This window comes from Zea mays, chromosome 7 (assembly GCF_902167145.1).
Source record: "Zea mays cultivar B73 chromosome 7, Zm-B73-REFERENCE-NAM-5.0, whole genome shotgun sequence".
In the NCBI taxonomy this organism is placed as follows: Eukaryota; Viridiplantae; Streptophyta; class Magnoliopsida; order Poales; family Poaceae; genus Zea; species Zea mays.
The window spans coordinates 20,401,665-20,423,888 of record NC_050102.1 but is presented as its reverse complement, the minus strand read 5'-3'; the positions used below and the strand labels follow the sequence as shown (position 1 = coordinate 20,423,888).

At 43.2% G+C, this 22,224-nt stretch overlaps 3 protein-coding genes across 4 annotated transcripts; 1 reads left to right on the top strand and 2 right to left on the bottom strand.

The window, feature by feature from the left end:
* Window positions 1-1,354: 1,354 nt before the first annotated feature.
* On the bottom strand, window positions 1,355-7,016 carry LOC100284118 (KHG/KDPG aldolase). Of its 2 annotated transcripts, XM_008653276.3 has the most exons (10): window positions 6,701-7,016; window positions 6,520-6,574; window positions 3,868-3,927; window positions 3,707-3,742; window positions 3,570-3,614; window positions 2,951-3,034; window positions 2,762-2,827; window positions 2,610-2,648; window positions 2,295-2,394; window positions 1,355-2,057 (listed from the first exon to the last, which is right to left on the bottom strand). In XM_008653276.3, the coding sequence occupies exons 1-10, from the start codon at window positions 6,856-6,858 to the stop codon at window positions 1,906-1,908; spliced, it is 795 nt and encodes a 264-aa protein (XP_008651498.1). In that variant the 5' UTR covers window positions 6,859-7,016; the 3' UTR covers window positions 1,355-1,905. The 2 variants fall into 2 exon arrangements, with proteins under 2 accessions (XP_008651498.1, NP_001150487.1); NM_001157015.1 differs by lacking the exon at window positions 3,868-3,927 and having other exon boundaries at window positions 1,357-2,057; window positions 6,701-6,914.
* A 1,785-nt stretch (window positions 7,017-8,801) lies between these two features.
* On the top strand, window positions 8,802-13,500 carry LOC100193141 (uncharacterized). Its single transcript, NM_001138299.1, has 7 exons — window positions 8,802-9,234; window positions 9,896-10,123; window positions 10,210-10,331; window positions 10,798-11,017; window positions 11,468-11,610; window positions 12,612-12,749; window positions 13,078-13,500. The coding sequence occupies exons 1-7, from the start codon at window positions 8,872-8,874 to the stop codon at window positions 13,172-13,174; spliced, it is 1,311 nt and encodes a 436-aa protein (NP_001131771.1). The 5' UTR covers window positions 8,802-8,871; the 3' UTR covers window positions 13,175-13,500.
* Window positions 13,501-14,946: 1,446 nt separating this feature from the next.
* LOC100277511 (AT4g33690/T16L1_180-like protein) lies at window positions 14,947-18,568 on the bottom strand. The gene is made up of 4 exons (NM_001151046.2): window positions 18,302-18,568; window positions 16,634-16,823; window positions 15,753-16,002; window positions 14,947-15,473 (listed from the first exon to the last, which is right to left on the bottom strand). The coding sequence occupies exons 2-4, from the start codon at window positions 16,800-16,802 to the stop codon at window positions 15,119-15,121; spliced, it is 774 nt and encodes a 257-aa protein (NP_001144518.2). The 5' UTR covers window positions 16,803-16,823; window positions 18,302-18,568; the 3' UTR covers window positions 14,947-15,118.
* Between the last annotated feature and the right edge of the window lie 3,656 nt (window positions 18,569-22,224).

Genomic DNA, 22,224 nt, shown 5'->3' with positions numbered 1-22,224 from the left:
TCTATTAATATCATAAAGTTTGAACGGTCCAGATAATGGTTGTATGGCTCCATAAATGTCACCTTGAATTCGTTCAAGGAACTTGAGTGGTTTAGCATGAATCTTAAGAGGAGATGATCTTAAGGTTAGCTTTCCCGTTGCACATGATGTACATATGAAATCAGATGGTTTAGGAAATTTAGCAAACTTTAAATCATGACCAATGCAATTACCTGTGATTTTCGCATCATCCCTATTCCAGGGTGACCAAGGCGTGCATGCCAAGTCTTGAATAAGTCGACATTCTGACAAATCACTTTGTACATAACACGAGGTACTGGTTTTATGTATGTGTAGTACAATCTGGATGGAAGTGAAGGTATTCTTTCGAGAATGTTAGCGCCATATTCAGAAGTTTGGAAATGAGGAGAAATTCCTCATTGTTTTTTGTACGAGTAGAAATATGTAAATCACTTTTTCGAAATCTCGAAAACTCAGTAGGGTACGAATTGAATCGGGATACAATAAAGCATCCTCGATAGTGACTTGTGTACCCATAGGGAACGTAATAGTCGCTCATCTAAAGCCGACTATTTTCGTATCGCGCCCAGCGATTGTCAAAACATTTCTTGGCCTCTTTGTGAGAGTCTGAAAATATTTTGTTTCTCGAAAACTAGAATTAATGGTACCACTATCTACAAGGTATAATTCTTTCTCCATGGGATTGACTTCCGCATAATCTGATGGTTGTTTCCTTTGATTCTTTCTTGTCTCCATCGGATTGACTTCCGCATAATTTGATGGTTGTTTCCTTTGATTCTTTCTTGCCTCGGTGAAGTTCTCTGGCCTTCTCGTTCTCTGTTTTGGTCGTGGTCTTTTTCTTCTCTGGTGAAAGCGGAGTGCTTGATAACGTGTTTGAAATTTTGAATGCAAAATAAGAGACCGCAGTTCATCTTTCTTTATTACTTGAATATATATACAAGTTGGGGTACAGGAAAGAGGAGAAGGACGTCGTCTGTCCACTGCGTAGGGGCGTGTCCGTTGTCAGGAGCAGAGTGGAGATCCTACTCAAGAGACACGACCTTTGGTCCTGGTGATGGGACAATTGGAAGCACCAGAAAAACTGCTTAGGACTCGTAATAGATATAATCGAGGATGCTTGTTTCGGCTTGAAAAGTACTACTAGCACTTTTGAATATTTTCTATTTTTATTTTTACAAACAACTAAAATAACAGAGAGAAGCATATATCTATCGCTCGACAATTTCTCCCCCGTTCGGAGCTACGTGCCGCCTTGGCCTATTTCAAAATCAAAGTTCTCTAGGTTTCGAAAAGTTTTTTTTAAAAGAAAACTGCATTAAAATCTACAAGTCTATTGATACATAGCACCAACTCATTTCATGCAGAATTCCCGGGTAAAAACAGACAACACCTGTTCAAGCACATTGATCATTTGATCGACACAAAGTCCATGACCTTTTTTTTAAACACACAAAGTCCATGACCTTGCCTAGAAGTATAACGGTCTTCAGAGATGCACTACTAGTACACTCCTATGAACCTGCGTTAACATCTACTAGGTCAGTCAAAGCACAAGCAAACCAGCAATCTCTCTTCCATTCACCTCTGTTCTCTTGCGAGTTGTGGTGATTCCATTACACGGCACCTAAATGTATGGTTGGCTTCTTAGCATCACGGCATCCTCAATGATCAGGTCCCTGTTCAGACTTCGGAGCACACAAATTTGTTGCAGTCTCAGCCTCTTGCAGGTGCATAGAACACCAGAGCTCCTACAGCTTTATTTAGGAGGTGAACTGACTCTTTACACAGAAGTAGCATGTAGTTACCAGGAGGTGAATTGACTCCTTCCACAGAACAGAAGGCCACATATTCTGGACGCAAATCTGTTATGATTGTAGATTTGTCTCATTTCGTGAACTGCAATGCCTCTAAAGTTGCTAGATTTGCAAGTTCCGAAATTTCATTGAATTTCCCATCCCTCATCAATTGACTGTCAAAAATAGCATCAGATAAGACCACTGCAGATGCCCCTGCTTCCATATATCCCTTGATTGAACCTGATATGCACAATACCACCAGTTTGGAATGGTTCATACATCAGTTTCATTCAAGAACCGCTTTGGCGGTTCTGTGGAAATAATTCCATCGTGTTAACCAAATCAAAACCTTAGATATTGCTTTCAATGTCCTTGAACATTTTTATCAGTTAAGACTTCAAGTTATTTTATACTGAACAAAATAACAGGAAGCTATAAAGCGTCATCGACATACAGACACTAAACAAAGCTGCTTACCGATTTTAATTCCTTGAGAAGCAACCATTGGTACAAGAGGAAATGGTTTCTTCAGAGCTGACATGTACATCTCCCCACCCATGACTGAAACTGGGTACACCTGGTTAAATTAGATCACACGAGCCAGTTAATGTCAAGTGACCTAGAAACACAAATACATTTGATTACTGATTAGGCAATCGAAACTGTACAATAAATTGTTTTGTTCAACATCATTTGAACAAACAGATCATTTGTAGTGGTTTATGTAAATTTATTTTTTTGACCAGTCCACAAAGTAAACATGCCTACGAGAACAATGTGCAGTTATGAAACCTTGACAACTTTTGCACCAGCACTGCAAGCGGATAAAACCTGTGAATACCAGAGAGAAAATAAATCAAAGAACACAAAGATGCTTGCTTAACTCAGAACTGCTTTAACTGAATATATGGAAGTTTACACATGTCATGTGATGTGATACATACTTCAGTTGATGTCAGCACTCCTGGAATATAAAGAACATTACTTTCTTTAAGATCATGAAGTATGTCCTGAAACAAACACAATCTTCATGATCCAATCGGCATCTAGTTACAACGGGTGATTTTAAATGAAGAAATGCACGTTTAAGATGAAATAAACAAAGCTATAATTGTAATAAGATGGACGCTTACCAGGACTGTGCCAGGACTCATAAGAAATTGTGCACCAGCGCAAATAGCTTTCCTTGCATCAGCAGCATTTAAGACCGTGCCAACCTGAATAGAAGCACAATCAAGGTAAAAAAATAGGCATGTACCATGAGGTACTCGCAATGTTCTCAACAGTTGAAGTTACAGTGCATTGTGCAGGTCAGGTATAGAAGCATGTAACTTCCATTTTGTTGAAACAAGTTTGTGCAACACATACACATTATACAGCTTGCTATGTCAGCCTAACTGAAGGACCTGGTATTTGGAGAGCGAAAAAGTGTACCTCTTTAAGGTTCGTAATAACACTGAACAGATTCACTTATAATATAGTGCTGTTGGAACAGCTGAAAACACACGATCTCAAGATAGTAGATGGTGGGAGGGGTGTTCTGGCAGGTCTCCATATGATCCTAATTTTTAAAATTCAGCCCTCTTAGTTCAAGCATATTTTACTGGCTTTGTCGCATTTTTTATCACCCTCATCAAATAATATTTTTGCAGTATTTTGCTCCCCTTATCATTGGTCCTGCCTTGGCATTGAACTCCATACAGACAGACAAGTATACTAGAAAACATAAAGAGTAATGTCACATTGACTTACCCCGAATGTTAAAGAAGGATAACTCCTGCAAAGATCTTCAATAACCTACAATATGAATGCTTATTAATCAGTACAGAAACTAGCAATCAGCATAAAAAATCTTTCATGCCAAATTTGCAGAGAAGAAATTGAACCACCTCGAGCACTCCCGGAGTCGTCATGACAACCTCCAACTGGACAACACATTGAATACTTGTTAGCAACACGAATCATAAATGCTGATTAAAACAGCACTACATACTAATAAACAACAATTATTCATAATGTAGCTAAGTAGTATGGTTTATAAAAAGCAAACCTTGAATGTAGTGTTAATAAACACACAGCCTCCGCTCCAAGGATTATTCAATGTCACAAACTAGGCAGAAATGAATAATCATTTTATGGAGGCTTGTGTTAGTGTGCTTCAAGTCACAGAGAAAATTGGCTACTTACGTAACTATTACACTTAAGGAAACATTAAATAAAAAGGAGAACAATGTGCTTGACCAAAATTGGCCCACATAGCTACCCAATACGGTCGGTCGGTCGGTCTTCCCCACACGCCCTCCCGTGTCCCAGGCCACAACTTGTGTCTGGGTCGAAAAAGGGTGCACCCGCCTAGGCCGAAAATCTAGTCTGCTCCCCTTTCGCTCGATTTGTGTCATTGACTGCGATCTGATGGCCATTGCTCCTCGCATCCGAGTATAAAAGGCGAGAATTTCACCGACCCTCACAAACCCTAGTTCATTTCTTTCCTCCCCCGTAGCTCACTCTACTCTCTCCTCCCTGGGCCCTCTCTTCCTCCACTTCTCCAACTTCGATGAGAGGGAGAGCCAGTATGGAGCACCAACGCGGCCTGCGCGGCCCCTCGCTGGTGCACGCACACACCCGATGGTGAGCACACCACCATCCCTAAGTCCCACGAGTGATGACTATGTGCACACGTTGTAGTAGCCACGACGCCTCATGCCCTCGCCATCGTCGTTTCGTACAACAAGGTAACACTAATACTCCATCCTATCTTTTTTACGTCTTGAGTGGGAAGGAACTAGAGTTAGGGTTTAGGTATTTGGAGTTCGACTTAGGATTCAACATTGGCCGTATGAGTGATCCTTTCCCCTCCTATTTCTTGTAGATCAAAAGGGACTCGACTGAATCCTAAAACCGGAAGAGTTAGGGTTCTAGGGTTAGGTTTCATAGAACCAAACTTGGCTCTGCTGCCACTGCTAGGATTCTATGATCTTAACCCACTTCTCTTGTCACTAGAATGTATGAATCTTAGATGCATACCTTTGGGATTTGGAGAAGTCGCAATGGGGGTTGAAGTTCGGTGGTCGGTGTCGATGGCTACGATGGCGGCCTTTCCCTTACTTCCTCGTAGAGATAGATCAAATCTCGTTAGGTATGTGTGGGCAAGGAGGTATAGTGAATATTAGTTCGCGTGTCGTCCCTCGTTCCTATTTATTTATGCGGTGTGAAGAAAAACCTTCGTAACCAATATAGTTGTTGCACCCTCGATTAGGACGCGCGCGAGAGGTTCGGCTAGATCCTCTGACTATAGATGTACAGAAAGCACGAAAGCCCGACCCGAAGCACGTTTTTTTGGTCCGGTACGAGCCCGGTCCAGCACGCTTTTATACGGGCCCAGGCCAGGCCGGCACGAATAAGCGGGCCGGGCCTGGACAGAAAACTAAGCACGACGGGCTAGCCCGGCACATCCCGTTTAGGACTGGGCATCCGCTTCTTCGGTTCGGTTCGGTTCCTCGGTTCTTGTAAAAATTCGATTCTTCAAAAACTAGAACTGAAATAGCAAGATAAAGAAACCAGAACCGACTAGTTCGGTTCTCAGTTCTTCGGTTCTGACCGAATTGTAACAGCCACCCTAAAATTCTGAATAACGACAACTTTTGTGAGAAATTTCAGCAGCATCTCCCCACAAACAACCACAAGTGCACAATGCCAAGAATTTCATAGATAATACATGGGCTACCAGGTTCAACATAAGTCGATAAAACAACATCTGAAGTTACAAACACATGTAACAAATTGAATCTGGTACTTTCAATTTTTTCGGTTCTTTTGGTTTTTTCGGTTCTTTGGAGTGCAGAACCGAAAATATCTCGTTTATTTTGGTTCTCAAAAAACCAGAACCGAATTTCATAACGGTTTCTTCGGTTCAGTTAGTTCGGTTTCGATTCTCGGTTATTTCGGTTCGGCTCCTCGGTTCCGGTTCTTTTTGCCTGGGCCTAGGCCCGTTTACCTCTAAGCCCGTCAAGCCCTTTTTTTTGCACTAAACCGTGCTTTCCGGCTCGCTTATCCCGTTTTTCGGCCCGCTTTTTCTGTGTTTACCGGGCCAGGCCGGCTCGTTTAGGCCTGCAGCAGGCCGGAGTCGGACAGGAAAACGAGCCCGCGGACTTAGATGTCCTGACCCGGTTTTCTAACCGTGCCTAGCGGGCCAAGCTCAAAACGGACCGGGCCAGGCGGCCCGTTTGGCCATCTCTACCTCTGATCGAGTGTAGATGATATCTACCCAACGCACACTTGAAGCTGAGGCCGGCAGCCCGGCACTGCTACCGTACCGAGGGCCTCAACAGCATGCAGCTGCATCTGATAACCCGGTAGCCCAGCCGGCTGTCCCAGGCACGATTGATTTTGGAAAGAGGACAAATTCGTTGTTCCGCATGGCTGTGACTAGGAGATAACGTGAAAAATTGAGCTAAGTAGGAACTTATGGCAGTAGAATCAAAGTGCACAACTGCACATCTTCCAGATGTCAATTTTGCAGTCATTCCAATGTTGAAGTCCCCAAGCACGCTCTTTAGAATGGCAAATAGCCAATTTTCTCCAAGTCACGCGAGTACCAAGCATTCAGACACACTCACTCACCACGAACCATCCGACACACCCACGCACGCATGATGCACCGACCTACACAAGGGACCAGAGGTGAAAGGAGCAACAAACTCACCACGGTAATGCCGCCGTGGACAGCCGCGTGAGCCGCCTGCAACGCCGTCTCGCTGCTGCAAGGGGTTCGAAACCAAGAAGGAACATATAAGTTGACCAGCGAGTCGTTTCCGCTTTGGCGAGGACTGTCGCCGAACACGTAGCGGTCTAGAGGGACTCGAGGAGCGGCGAGAGGCCCTTACTCTTGCGCGCGGAGGCACGCGATGACGCGCGAGCGCAGTATGGCGGCGAGCGCTCTCGGGGGTGGCCGCGGCGCGGCGGTGGGCGGCGCCGAGGCTCGCCGTCGCCGGCGGGCTGGGGTGGTGGTGGGGAGGGGAAGCTGGGAGGCGGCAACGCGCATTATCGGGCGGCAAAAAGAGCTGCAGATAAGAACCACTGCAGACACTGACACACCGCTGCTTTCTTTTGCGAGAATTTTGCGCGGCGTAAACAGTTAAACACACGAGCTCAAAACGTGAGCTGCGTTGTGCTTGGGCCTGGGGCCTTAAAACGTCAAGTCATATGTTTGATTGCAATAATAGGATAAGACAAAGATGAGACGATTCTTCAAATAAATTTGTTTGATTAAAAGGTTGGGACAGAATTATTAAAATGTTGTTTCAGTTATCTCTTAAAAATTGGAGGGACGATAAAGAACGTCAGGACATCCTGCTGTCGCGCAAAGATGCGTTCGGTTTCAGGACAACAGCGTTTCAATTTTAAGGCTGTGCTAATCTTTAACTCTGACCAAACAAGGTATCGTTCCATTCTACAACCAAACGCAGTCTACCTCGCCGTCGCGGTGCTGACCGAGTTGGCCGCCATCGTCCTCGCGAACGACACGTGCCGTAGCCCAGCTCCCGTGCCAAGGTTGCGTTCGTCGTCTTCTCCAGCCGTGGCCACCTCTACGAGAGTGCGAGTACGCCGCGAGGAGGACGAGGTGGTGGTCGTCGCCGCCGCGGAGGAGAAGCACAGGCACGATGGCCGCATCGAGCGGGGCCGCAGGCGGCGGAGCACAGCGGCTGCAGTGCGCTCCATCCCCGTCGGCGGGCGCGGCAGTGGCACCCCTCCCGGGAGCACGAGCTACGACAGCTTGAGCCCCGCCCTCCACCGCGCGTGCGAAGTCCTCCATGGCAGACGCCGGCGGCGGAGCGATCCATGGCGCGAGGAGAGAGGAGAGCAAGTTTATTATACGGCATGAGGCAACAGTTAGGGAAATTGATCATTTTTCATCTTATTAAGGCCCTATTTAGGAGAGCTTCACTTCAAAAACTTCAGCTTTGGTTTCCAGTTTTACTATAAAACAGCTCCAGCAAATTGTTAAGGTGAGTTCCAGGAGCGTTTGGTTTGTATATGGACTCCAACTTCTATAGTACAATTGATTTGTGTGGGTTTCCTTGATTACTCTTGATGATTAGTGGGTTGTCGCCAGATAAAACGGAAATTGTATGTTGCGTAACCAGTGGCATGGTGGGTAATTTTCGTACAGCTTCATGAGGAGATATAAAAACAGTGTTTTTGAAGCACCCTCTATGGAGCTTCATGAATTTCATGAAACGGGCCTCTAGTTTCGATTTTTTTTAAAACTAAAGCTCGTGGAGCTGGACCTGTTTGGGTTGAAGAAGTTCGAACAAAATTGAAATTCTTGAAGTGAAGCTCTCCCAAACAGAACCTAAACAACAAAATGCATTTTAGCGTTTAGACCGAGTTTGATAATGGCACTGAACTGGATTGGTATAATTCTAAATTTTGTTTGTGGAACGATGGTTAAAAATGGCATAGTGGCGAAACCTAATTTTATGATGGCATTTGGGCGAAGCCCGTATTTGATAATGGCGAATGGGCAAATAACTATAGATGGTCAATAAGCACGAGGTATGCGAGCCCGACACGAAGTCCGCTATTTGGGCCCGATTTGAGCCCGACACGGCTCAGTTATATAGGGTCTGGGCTGGCCCGGCACGAATAAGCGGACCAGGCTCGGACAGGAAACTAGATACGGTAGGCTAGTCCGGCATGACCTGTTTACCTCTAAGCCCGCTTTTTTGCACTAAAACGTACTTATCGGCCCGCTTTCGCCCCGTTTTTTCGTGCTCGACCCGTTTAGACCCGCTGTGGGCCGGACTCGGACAAGAAATCGAGCTCGCGGACTTAGACGGTCTGGCCCATTTTCCCAACCGTGTCTAGCGAGCCTGGCTTCATCGGGCCCGGGCCTGGACCGGGCCTGGCCGGGCGGCCCGTTTGGCTATGTCTACAAATAACTCCCTTGCCCTCCTCTCTTTCTTCCTCCCCGCTCCCCACCCCCTCAAACCCGAAAGGAACCCTAATCCTAGCCGCACGCGGGAGGCAGCTAAGAGAGCTTGAAGCACCAGCCATGGCGGACCACGACCTCACGGCGCTGATGGCGGCGCAGCTGGACCGGCACCTGGTCTTCCCGCTGCTGGAGTTCCTCCAGGAGCGGCAGCTCTACTCGAGGCCGGAGATCCTGGAGGCCAAGATCCGCCTCCTCAGCGGCACCAACATGGTCGACTACGCCATGGACATCCACAAGTCCCTCCACGGCACCGATGACGTTCCCGAGGACATGGTCAAGCGCCGCTCCGAGGTCGTCTCCAGGCTCAGGTCGCTCGACGAGGCCGCAGCCCCGCTCGTCGCCTTCCTCCAGAACCCGCAGCTCGTGCAGGAGCTCAGGCCCGACAAACAGTACAACATCCACATGCTCCAGGAGAGATACCAGGTCTGCTTCTGCCTTGTTTTTGTTAAAGATATATATATGCGTGCTTTATTTAGTTAGGTTGGTGGAATTCCGTGTTTTGGAGCGTTTTCAGACGTTGTTACGAAGCTATGGATTTGTGTGTCACTAAAAATCCTGAAACGGATTTGCTCATATAGTGAATCGATCTTACCGTTGCTAAATGTGGTTACATATATCATTATCATACAAGTGATTTGGTCCTAGTTCTGCAGTATGTTGTCATGTTGTGAGGAATCTTGAATTGGCTGACTGCTGACTTTAGCTCCCACATTAAGGATCACATAAGTACATTGTGAGATATGCTTTATTTGGTACTATGCATAATTCAGTATGTTATATGTATTCTAGCAGGTGTCCTAAAATCTAGACATGTAATTCTTCCTAGGATCGTAGTTGATTTCCTTGTATCGTATAGTCCAAAAAGTGCTTTCAAATTGAGCCTAGTTGAAGTCTATGTTCTTTCAACTCTGCAGTAAGGGACAATTCAGAGTCAGAGTTTTTGCCGCTGGAGCACTGTCGAGAAAGCACAGTGCACATTAACTAAGATCAAAATTCAGATGGAATGTTGAAGCTGTGCACTTTTATTGTTATAGCCTCTTCTGTGCTAAATGCTAACGAACTAAATCCTTGTTTAACAATGCAGATTGGTCCTGACCAGATTGAAGCTCTGTATCAGTATGCCAAATTTCAGTTTGAGTGTGGTAACTACTCCTGGGCTGCTGAGTACCTGTACCAGTATCGTGCTTTGTGCACAGATACTGAGCGAAGTGTGAGTGCCCTCTGGGGAAAGCTAGCAGCAGAAATCCTAATGCAGAACTGGGATGTGGCTTTGGAGGAATTCAACCGCTTGAAGGAAATAATTGATTCAAAGGTTCTACCATCAATGTTTCGTAGTGTGTTCTTTGCTCTTTGTATATGTTATATTAGTAACCTTGTTCCTTCCTTATCTTTTGGCAGAACTTCTCATCACCTCTGAATCAGCTCCAGAACAGGATATGGCTGATGCATTGGGCTCTGTTCATCTTCTTTAACCATGAAAATGGTAGAAATGGGATCATTGATCTGTTCTTCCAGGACAGGTTTGTCTGTTAAAATCTCAAGACTCGTCGTATGCTGACATAAAATTATGATTTGTGATTTGTAGCATTCTGGCAATAGTAGTTTAGGAAGCAACAACTTATTATCAACAGTTCTCAAGATATTAAAATATACTTCCACATTTCCTTATTTTTGTTTAGATGCACATTGATATTTCGATTCAATAATTAGTGAATAGTGAATGCTTTATTTCAGTTGGAGTTCTTCCTCATAAATGTATTAGGTGGTATACATGGAAGTCTAAAACTACACTGTTTTCCACTAGTAGGTTTTTATAATCGTTTCTTTCTCCAGAAAAAAAAAACTGAGTTTGATTCAGATTCAATTTTTTTATAACTGTAATCCAGTATGATGTCACTACTATTTTTTGTCTTTGAATTGATGTTTAATGTTATAAATGTTCAGAATATACCAGTAAATTTGCATACTCATTTGTTTCCCTTGCAGGTACTTGAATGCTATACAGACAAATGCTCACCATCTTCTGAGATACCTAGCTACTGCAGTTGTTGTTAACAAAAGGAGAAGGAATATGCTTAAAGAGTTGATTAAGGTCATTCAGCAGGAGCAGCATAGCTACAAGGATCCCATAACTGAGTTTCTGCAATGCTTATATGTCAACTATGATTTTGATGGTGCTCAACAGAAACTCGTGGAGTGTGAGCAGGTAACTTCGAGGCTGCTTTCTGCAATCTTCAAGGCCTGAAATTTGTTAAACTTCCCACGTGTGTGCTTCTTGAAATATGGAAAACCTTGAACGGCGAAGTTTTTTTTCAAAATGTACCTTATGTAAAATGATCCTTAACCATCAATTGTTTAAATGTTGCCCAGTAAAATGGTTTATTCTTGATGATCCAAAGTTTACCTATTTTTTGGATGTGTCATATGCATCAGGGATGTCATCCTGCGGAATCTGTATAATAATAGCCTATTTATAGGGAAGCTTAAATGAGCTAAGGGTTTTAGGTCTCACAACATGCTTGAATCTAATTCCGCATTGGACTTTGCTGTGACAATAGCATTATCCTCCATTCCTCCCAAAAATCAGCAATAATAATTGTTATATGCTATAAAGTTGTTAATGTACATTATCATGTTCTAATGTCTACTTTTCTAGGTTATACTGAATGATCCTTTCCTGGGCAAGCGCGTTGAAGAGGGAAATTTTGTCACTGTTCCTTTGAGAGCTGAGTTCCTTGAAAATGCCCGACTGTTTATTTTCGAGACATACTGCCGTATCCATCGGTGCATTGATATCAGGTGGGTGTTTATGACTCTACGCACTGCAATGGGTGGAAATTTTTCTCTTTCTGCAACAATTTAGTGGATGACATGTTTTTTGTCACTACTCCCTCCAGGTCCAAGTTATAAGTCTTTTAGGACAAGAGATGGTCTTCAAAATATAACTTTGACCATTTTTTTTGGGAAATTTGGATCCATACCATTAAAAGATCACCACTTTGGATCCATACCATTACTATCTCACTTACATGTGGGTCCACATGAGTCAATGACATGTGGGGTCCATGGTATATATCTAAAGTTTGGATCTTTTAATGGTATAGATCCAATTGTTCCATTTTTTTTGTTAAAATACAAATGAACTCTTAATATATTTATACTTTTGTAAAAGTATTTTTAAGACAAATCGGTGCATATGACTATTAGGTTTCAAAATTAAATAACAAAACGGTTATTTGTAGCTAAAGTTTTATAAGTTTGACTCAAACCTTGTCCAGAACTATCTATAATTTGGACCTAGAGGGAGTAATTTGCTTTCCAGTTCTAAACTGTTTGTCAATTTTACCTATTCTGTTCCTACTTTCTGTATCATATAGGTAGATGATTCAGGTCTGTTGACCACAATAATGTAAATATGTAATGTCCTATGTGTTATAAGTAATTCACATTGTGTTTTGGCTGCACAATTTGGGAGCCAGCATTCATTTTTACTAAGGGCTTGTTCGGTTTGCTTTCAATCCATATGGATTGAGTGGGATTGGGTGGGTTTAAATCCCAAGCAAGGCAAACTTCTTTATTTTTTCCAATCTCATCCAATCCATGTGTGACGGGAATAACCGAATAAGGCCTAAATCTGTTAAATTTGATCAATCATAGCATTCTCAGGGTTCAAGCCCACTAATATTTCTATTTCAATAGCAATTAGCACGTATTGGTTTGCACCCAGTATTTTATGGACCGTACAGCAACTTGGCTGGGAACTGATCTATTTGATGCTCTGATGTTACTGCAATGTACAGCATGCTTGCTCAGAGGCTGAACATGAGCTACGATGAGGCCGAGTTGTGGATAATGAACTTGGTTAGGAGCTCAAAACTGGATGCAAGGATCGATTCAGTGTCAGGAACTCTTATCATGACAACCAATCACATCAATGTGTAAGTCAAGACCACCTTTTGTGCGTGTATGCACAAACTCAATCTGAGCCCTTTGTCAAAAACCTTCAGCTGAGATGGTCGCAAATATGTAGCTGGTGTGCAGGAAGGGGACACATCAGCTGAAGATTTTTGACGAAGAGTTCAGATTGAGTCTGTGTGTATGTACACGAATATAGTTTTATGCATAGAATGCATTCCCTTTTTCTTTACACTTGTTGCTACTTGGACTATGCAATCTAGTTGTTGAATTATGATGATTTGCCTGTAGTGGGAATACAATTATCTTCGTTTGCACCATGTATTTATGGGGGAATACATCTTTATGCAGGCATGAGCAGATTATCGAGAGCATGAAGGGCCTTAACATGCGGACGTACATGCTCGCAAAGAACATCGTGGAGCCAGCTCAGCAGGCAGCTCGGTAAGGTTAGCGGAGTACAGTTTTGAGGCGCCAACAACTAGTTTAGAGGTAGAGGTCTATTGTGTGGCAGTGAATTCGTCACCGGGATTGAACACATGGGACTGGGAGGTGGCTTGCCGTTTGGTACAGCTTAGTATGCTGACATTTTCAATATTTTGTACTCGGAATTTCGTAACAGTTTATCCTTCTCAATGTATATTACTATTAATGCCTGTTTGGATCACATTAATTGAAACAAATATCTAGAAATTGTTTCTCATTTTATTATTAGGTTACTTTTCAACTCCTGAGAACCAATCAGGGCATTAATGTAATGAATGATGATGCTACAGGATCCTTCTCTTCTAGGCATTGTGTTTTCTCAATCTTGGGAGTGCATCAAGCCCTCTAGTCCAGTACATCAAGCCGTGTCTGTTTGTTTTAATTTTAATCCATATGAAATGGAGCGGATTGAGTTGGCTTAAATCTTTAGGTCTTCTTCGATTAGGAAGGGCTTGAACTATTGGGGAGGCGATTAAATCCTTTGCTAATCAAAATTAAATAGAAAAGATTAATATCATCGGGTCCTTATTGTAACCAGACAAGTTCTTAGGCTATCCTAACATCTTACTCATTTCTATATTTAAACTCCACACTACGAATGAACAAGTTGTTGTTAGGCTACTTACTCATTCCTATATTTAAACTTTATTCTACGGACATTGCAGAATAAAATAGTGTTTTAGATAACTATACGAGTGAACTGCTAGACACAGTATTAACAAGTCAAAATCCCTTCTAATCCTTTCCATTTCTCTCAAACCTTCCCTTCTAGTCCTTTCCATTTCTCTCAAACCTATGTAAAATAGAAAGAAATAACCAAACAAGGTCTTAGCAAATCAAAATCTCTTCTAATCCTTTCAATTTCCCTCAAACTTCCATAGAATAGAAATAACCGAACAAAATCTGGATGATTATCGGACAGGGTCTAGATTTAGGCATCATTACGGAGCTCTTTGCTCAACAGATTTGGTTTTTCCTTTTTAACTAGTAGGATTTGGTGCCAAATTAATAGCGTCGCATTTGAGTTGACAATCAGTACTCAGCTAAGCCTACAACTGTAAATCTGATAACTATGCAATTCTTGATGTTTTGGGCATATTATGAAGCCTTGGTGAATGTATCTTCTTCCGTCTAAGGGCTAGTTTGGATCCATAATTTTCCACGGAGATTGAGGATGAAATAAACTAATTTTATTCTCAATAATCTCCAATCACCGTGGCAAATAGGTGTATTCAGGGCGTGTTTGGTAGCTGGCCTAAGCCGCCGCCACCGGCAGCACCTTTCCTCGGCCGCCGCAACTTAGGCGTGGCGTGAGGCCACACGCCCTCAGACTATTGGGTGCATCCTAACTAGCCCCAACTTAGCGCAATGTCCCATGAAGCAGAAAAATGCCCATGTTGGATCAGCTTTAGAAGGCGACTGGTTCATGACACCCCAAAGCATGATTACGACATGCTGTGAATCTTAAGCCCTTTTCACCTCAGTCATCAGTGCTCTTTTCGATGGAACCTGAGAAGTAACTCATCCTCATGATCATAGAAAATGTGCACTAATATGACTAAGAGCTATTGATGGCCTACGCATCCATACACAGTTTTATTCAGCTACAAACCCCAACTGACAGGCTGCCCTGCTTGAAGAACAGGCTCCTCGGACTCCAATATTCGACGCCCAATATAGTATAGGAAAAAGAGAAGAAAAAACCTCCTGTTGCAGATGTTAATCAAAGTGATAAAACTTCAACAAACGATGTGACATCGCAACATTGTATTGTATAAGCCTACACAATATCCCGTTTCCATACAATACAGGTTTCAAGACACAGGAACAGTCAGCTAGCTTGTCTCATGGTCATGGCAGAACCGTTGTGTCCATTTTTTTCTGTTCTGCTAACAGGCAACATCACTCACTCACTCCTGCTGCTTCTGCGATGGCGGTGGTGGCGATGTTTGGATTTCTTCTTGCCCTTTTCCTTCCTTTTCTCTATCTTATCCTTTTTATCCAGCTTACTTTTCTTTTCTTTTTTGCTCTGTGGTTCAGAGCTTGATGGCCTTCCATCCAATGTGCCCAAGCGCCAATGACCATCGAGAGACTTGCATCCCCAAAATGGAGGCTTCTCTGGGCCTTGTACTCTGCGTTCCCATTTTTCTTCCACACGTATGTCCGGGCTAGGTCCATTGTCCTGATGATGGGACAGAGAATCAAGGTATGGACCAGGCTCGTCCATCCTGGAACCAACAGCCCCACGTCCTCGCTTCGCCCTAACAGAACAGCAACAGTAAATATATTAGCAACAACCGATGGTATTTTAACATCAGGGAAATAGTTAACAAATGAAAATGTTTGTAGCATAAACAGATTTCAATATGCCACATAATAGGATACCAGCACTTATCGATAGAAAAATGTGGTAGTGGTACTATATACAGATCATGCGAACAGGGGTAAAAACAATATTAAGTTATATATGGCAGGTGTTACAACGAGAAAGAAATGGCCATTTCTTGCATAAAAGAAAATTAAATAACATTCTAACTAACCTTGAATAAAGAAATCTTTCAATTTCATCATCCCTGAGACCATCCTCCTGGTCTGAGTACGAAGTATCATAAGTGGTCCCTTCTTGTTCAATCCTTGAGCTGGAGCTATGGTTTCTTTCACTTTTGCGCTTCTCACCTGTAAAATCACCATGATCTTTACTTCTGCTACTTCTGCCTTTCATTTTTGACTCCAACTCCAGTTCCTTTTCCCTGGCACGCCACATTTCATTGACCTCCACAACACGATTTGCTGCAGGACATACAGCTTATTTCAACTCGGAACAAAATATGAAAGTGCTACTTGACGTCATTAAAAAATTAGTGACACAGGGTCGGTATACCCCCCCCCCCCCAAAAAAAAAGAATGTAAGGTCAATAGTCACAAGAATGATTACACGGCTGAACATGCTTTCTAATGTTGATTATTATGTCATTAAAAAAATAGCGATGTCAGACCAGTACACTTTTTACCTAAGAACGTAAGACAATATACTCACAAGAGCCAAGTTCATTTTTTTACAGGATTACATGAGTCAAGTGTCTTTTCAAAGTTGACTAGTCAGTTGCCCGTGTGCTACTACGGTTTCTGTATTAACAATATTTACAATATCTATCCTCAACAATTGGTTCTATAGTGTGGTGGTTGGCCGTCCAGACTTTGGACCTGGTGGCCTGGGTTCGATTCCTCGTGTCCCTTCGCTTTGTTTTTGCTGGGCAGCAATTTTAATTGGTGGGCGGACGCAGAAGCTGAGCGCGACGGTAGAGACGGACGAAGAAACTCCCACTGAAATATAGTAGAGATTTGTTCTACAAGATCTACTCAAAGAAAATAGAAAATATAGAAAACAAGTGACAACAATAATTCACTGCATATTGCTAACCTTGCTGAACTCCACGAACTGTGGCTGTGAGGAACCGAGAGTTTGGACGATGCCTAACATTAGGTTTTCGCAGATATGCTTGAACACCTTCCCTGTTAGCCTCTAATTGTAATCTTCGGGCCTCTTCAAGTAGTAAAGAAGCAAGACGATTTTCTGTCTCCAGATCCATTGTCTATTTAAAGTTCAACAGCTAGCAATCCAGAAATGAAATCTTTAGTAATTAGAAAAATAAGATAACATTAAAAACAATAATAAAAAATTGTCATACTATAATGTAAAAGGCCAGTGATTTCATAGACCATGCAAAAGTATTGGATATCATTCACAGCCATTATCCAGGTGCGAAGGTGTACGATTCAAACAGTCTCATTCACCGTAGGGCTAGTTTGGGTACTCTAGTAATGAAAGGGATTAGAGTGGATTGAGATGTATTGTGCGAGTTTTTGATCTATAGGGGATTTATACACTTTTCAACCCCTCCAAACCACTTCAATACTAGAGTACCCAAACTAGACCGTAGTGACGTGACAAGGTTGATGCATAGATCTGAACCATGCACAGGCTGACAGGCACGGCAACACTGGTTGCGAAGGAACCATACACTATTGTTTGGAGTATGCTATTTTTGTTATCAGGTTGTGTACTAATGTGAACGGCACAAATATAGTTTCACAAATGATCTGAACATACATGGGAGCCAATACAACTCACAAATTATAACACAAACACTAAGAAAATAGATATTCCAGGAACAGTCCATTGAAGAGTAATTACAATAATGGAGTACAGGTGCCCCATATATATGCTTCCATCCCGATAAAACAACTTATCAAAGCATTATTAGCCAAAAAGATGTGTCTAAAACTGCTCATCAAGAATGAAAGTATCAAATGTGGCAAAAGGGCTTAATTTGAAAACCCCAGATTTTTTTGAAATAACTAATGGTGGTGATGCTATTGTGATGAAAGAAGACTAGAATCAAGCAACGAATTAATAAAGCAATTTGTCCAAAATAGGTTAATTTGCATGGATGAGTTAAAAAAACTCGACCTGCCGAGGGTAAGACAACGCACGAGCATTGTATTGAGAAGAAGGCCTTCTCACACGGGTCAAGAAAACCCCTATCTCACCCATACACAGCAACACTGTAGCCCATGTGAGAACGACCGCAACCAGGTCTTAGACCTGTGCTTTGGCATAGGACAGACGAGAGGATTTTTTTAACTACTCAGACCTAGCCAACTCAGCTAAAGGCCCTTTCGCTACATGGATGAGTTAATAAGCAATTTGTCACAAATAGGTCAACAGGCGTGGGCAAGTATATATATCCCACTGAACATAAATTAGAATTGTCCACACTCTGCAATAAAGCATAAACTGATCCTTCCAACCTTTTAACTGTGTACCAAGCTAGTAACGTCCACATATAGAGCAGGTCTATCATACACATAGATGAAGATGCTGCTGCACCGCAAGAACAATATATGACGAGCACAGCAAAGAACGTGTAGCCGTGGGGATCCAGTTGAACCTTAACTTCAATTGGCATACAAAATTAATTTCTTCGGAAATTTTACTAAGCTACTGGATTTGATTCTCACAGGTCGCAACATAGAAAAAATCAATCCATAGAAGCAACAAGACAAGTTAGGGTTCCTTGATCCTTACCAAGTGGAGAACAAATCGACCGTAGCCCGGACGGATGCCTCCCCGCGCCGACCCACTGGCACCGAGGAGGCGAGGAGGGCGAGACGAGGACGCCCGCGAGAGAGGAATCGCTTCGACGGTCGACGGTCAGGCGTCCTGTTCCGCTGCGGCGGAAGGAGGCGCGGATCACCTAGGGCTACGGAGGCCGCTCGATGAGGGGCGAGCGGGCTGGAAGGGGCAGATCGAGTCGAGAAGGAAGAGGAGCGCGTTCTCTCTTTCTCGCCGCCGCCGCGGCGCCGGCGAGGGGAGCGGATAGGGTAGGACGGTCGAAGAAAAGTAGAGAAATTTTGTTTCGCGGTACAGCTGGAGCGTTGCGGCTAAAATTGCCGTGTGACATCACTGTCACTGATGCTATCTCCAACGGCTTAGGTCCTAGAGATTCTATTAGGGCTTGTTTGGGATCAAAGGTAATGGAGTGAATTGAGGGGGCTAGAATCCCCTACTACTTAATTTTGAATAGTAAGGGATTATAGCTCCCTCAATCCCCTCCATTACCCTTTGTCCCAAACAAGCCCTTAGGTTTTTCAAGAAGAGACAACAAAAATGATGTAATATTGACCTTATGGATCATAAGGGATATTTAGGGGGTGTTTGAATATAATAGTTAGTAGTTAAAATTAGTTGAGACATCTAAACACCGTAGCTAATAGTTCAGCTATTAGCTATTTTTTTGTAAAATAGTCAATAGTTAGGTAGCTATTTGTTAGCTAACTAATTCTACTAACGATTTTTAGCCAACTAAAGGGGTGTTTGAATGCACTAAATCTAATAGTTAGTTAGCTAAAAATATACTAGTAGAATTAGCTAGCTAACAAATAATTAGCTAGCTAGTAGCTAATTTACTAAAAATATCTAATAATTGAACTATTAGTTGGATTGTTTTGGATGTCTTTGGCTAATTTTAACCACTAACTATTACTCTAATGCATTCAAACACTCTCTAACTATTAGTTATAGTGCATTCAAACACCCCTGGCTCCACAACTCCAAGCATCGCCCTGGCCCGCCAACTTCAGGGCCGGCACCTACCCCAAATACAACGACAGTACCGATCCGGCTCAGTACATCATGAGCTACCAGGTAGTCATCGCATCGTCCGGAGGGGACGACGCCACAATGGCCAAATCCTTCATCATCGCACTCGAAGGCCTGACCTTGACTTGGTACACCAGATTACAGCCACTGTCCATTGATTCCTGGAAAGGGCTTCGCGACAAGTTCCTGCTCAACTTCCAAGGGTACCAACCTGACACAGACGCCCTGGCCGAGTTATGTCCAGTAGAGTTTTATTCTTCCTCTCCACTACACCATTTTGTTGAGGTGTGTAGGGAGAAGAGAACTCATGCTTGATGCCCTCGTCCACAAGAAATATTTCTATTTGTGAGTTTGAAAGGAAAATGTGCCTTTGGGCCATTTCTATAATGTTTTGGTGATTAAGTGCCCAACACATATTCTTTAAGTCCTAATGTACCAAAGATTGAAAAAGTGCAAATCAAGACATGAGGTATGTTTCTAGACTTAGTACATTTGTTTTTGAATACTAATGAAGTTATCTAAGTGCTAGAAATAGTGAGAAAAGAAGAATAAAAGAAACCAAAATTACTTGGCTCGGTGCAGCCAAAATTCAGCTCAGTCTGGCACACAAGACTGTTCGGTGACGCACCTGACAGTGTCCGGTGCGCCAGGCTGATCTCCGGTGAAAATGTCGCTCTCGGGAGCTATGGTTTCGTCACCGGGATTGTGTGGCAGTGAATTCGTCACCGGGATTGAACACATGGGACTGGGAGGTGGCTTGCCGTTTGGTACAGCTTAGTATGCTGACATTTTCAATATTTTGTACTCGGAATTTCGTAACAGTTTATCCTTCTCAATGTATATTATTACTATTAATGCCTGTTTGGATCACATTAATTGAAACAAATATCTAGAAATTGTTTCTCATTTTAATATTAGGTTACTTTTCAACTCCTGAGAACCAATCGGGGCATTAATGTAATGAATGATGTGCTACAGGATCCTTCTCTTCTAGGCATTGTGTTTTCTCAATCTTGGGAGTGCATCAAGCCCTCTAGTCCGGTACATCAAGCCCTGTCTGTTTGTTTTAATTTTAATCCATATGGAATGGAGCGGATTGAGTTGGCTTAAATCTTTAGGTCTTCGATTAGGAAGGGCTTGAACTATTGGGGAGGCGATTAAATCCTTTGCTAATCAAAATTAAATAGAAAAGATTAATATCATCGGGTCCTTATTGTAACTAGACAAGTTCTTAGGCTATCCTAACAGCTTACTCATTTCTATATTTAAATTCCACACTACGAATGAACAAGTGGTCCCTTCTTGTTCAATCCTTGAGCTGGAGCTATGGTTTCTTTCACTTTTGCGCTTCTCGGGAAAAGATCAGCGGCGTATGGCTATAATTCACTGGACTGTCCGGTGGTGCACCGGACTGTCTGGTGAGCCAACGGTCGCCAGCGCAACGGTTGGTCGCGCAATCCGCGGATGACGCGTGGCTCGCACCAACAGTTGGTAGGGGCACCGGACTGTCCGGTGCGCCAACTGCCCCCGAGGACCAACGGTCGGATGCGCCTGAAAAGGAAGGAGATCGCGCATCGGACAACTACAGTGACTGTCCGGTGCACCACCCGACAGAAGGCAAGTTTGGCCTTCCAAGTTGGCCTCCAACGGCTCCTAGCTGCCTTGGGGCTATAAAAGGGACCCCTAGGCGCATGGAGGAGTCACCCAAGCATTCACTACGTATTCTAAGGCATCCAGACTCTGCTCCCGCGCATTCGCTTTGTTGTGTTAGAGTTTTGAGCTCCATTTGAGTCAAGAACTCCCTGTGTTGTCATTTGAGCTCAAGTCTTCACTTGTGTGCGTGGGTGTGTTGCGTTTTTGAGTCTTGTGTGTGTTGTTCTTGCCAACCTTACTCGTGTGCGTTCTTTGTGATCAATTTTGTAAGGGCGAGAGGCTCCAACTTGTGGAGATTCCTCGCAAACAGGAAGAAAACTATAAGGAAGAAAACTGTGGTATTCAAGTTGATCATTGGATCACTTGAAAGGGGTTGAGTGCAACCCTCGTCCATTGGGACGCCACAACGTGGAAGTAGGCAAGTGTTACTTGGCCGAACCATGGGATAAAATCGTGTGTCTCTTGTGATTGCTTTCTCTGTGATTGTTTTGTCCACAAGAACTCGCTTCTCAACTACTTGGTCGCACTAACACTTCTATAACTAAGTTTTGTGGCTATTTAGTGTTGAATTTTACAGGATCACCTATTCACCCCCCTCTAGGTGCTCTCAATTGGTATCAGAGTCGTACTCTTCATCTAAGGGACTAATCGCCCGAAGAGATGGATCCTAAGGGAAAGGGGATGGTGGTCAACGACAAGGAGAAGGAGTCCCTCTTCAACGAGCTAAGGGACGACAAGCCCACTGACTCAGGATCGAGTCACAAGAAGAGGTACGTGAAGAAGAGGCGCATCAAGAAGATCATTTACTATGACAGCGACGCCTCCTCTTCTTCACCAAGAGACGATGACTCGTCAAAAAAGAGAACGGTTAATCAAAACTACTCTTTTGACTATTCTCGCATGCCGTACAATTCGAATGCACATTTACTCTCTATTCCTCTAGGAAAACCCTCACACTTTGATGGAGAGGATTACTCATTTTGGAGTCATAAAATGCGTAGTCATCTATTTTCTCTCCATCCTAGCATTTGGGAGATTGTGGAAAATGGAATGCATTTCGATAGTACGGATAACCCTGTAATGATAAATGAACAAATTCATAAGAATGCACAAGCTACCACTGTTTTGCAAGCATCTTTGTGCAAGGATGAATATAACAAGGTTAGCGTCTTGGACAACGCCAAGCAAATCTGGGA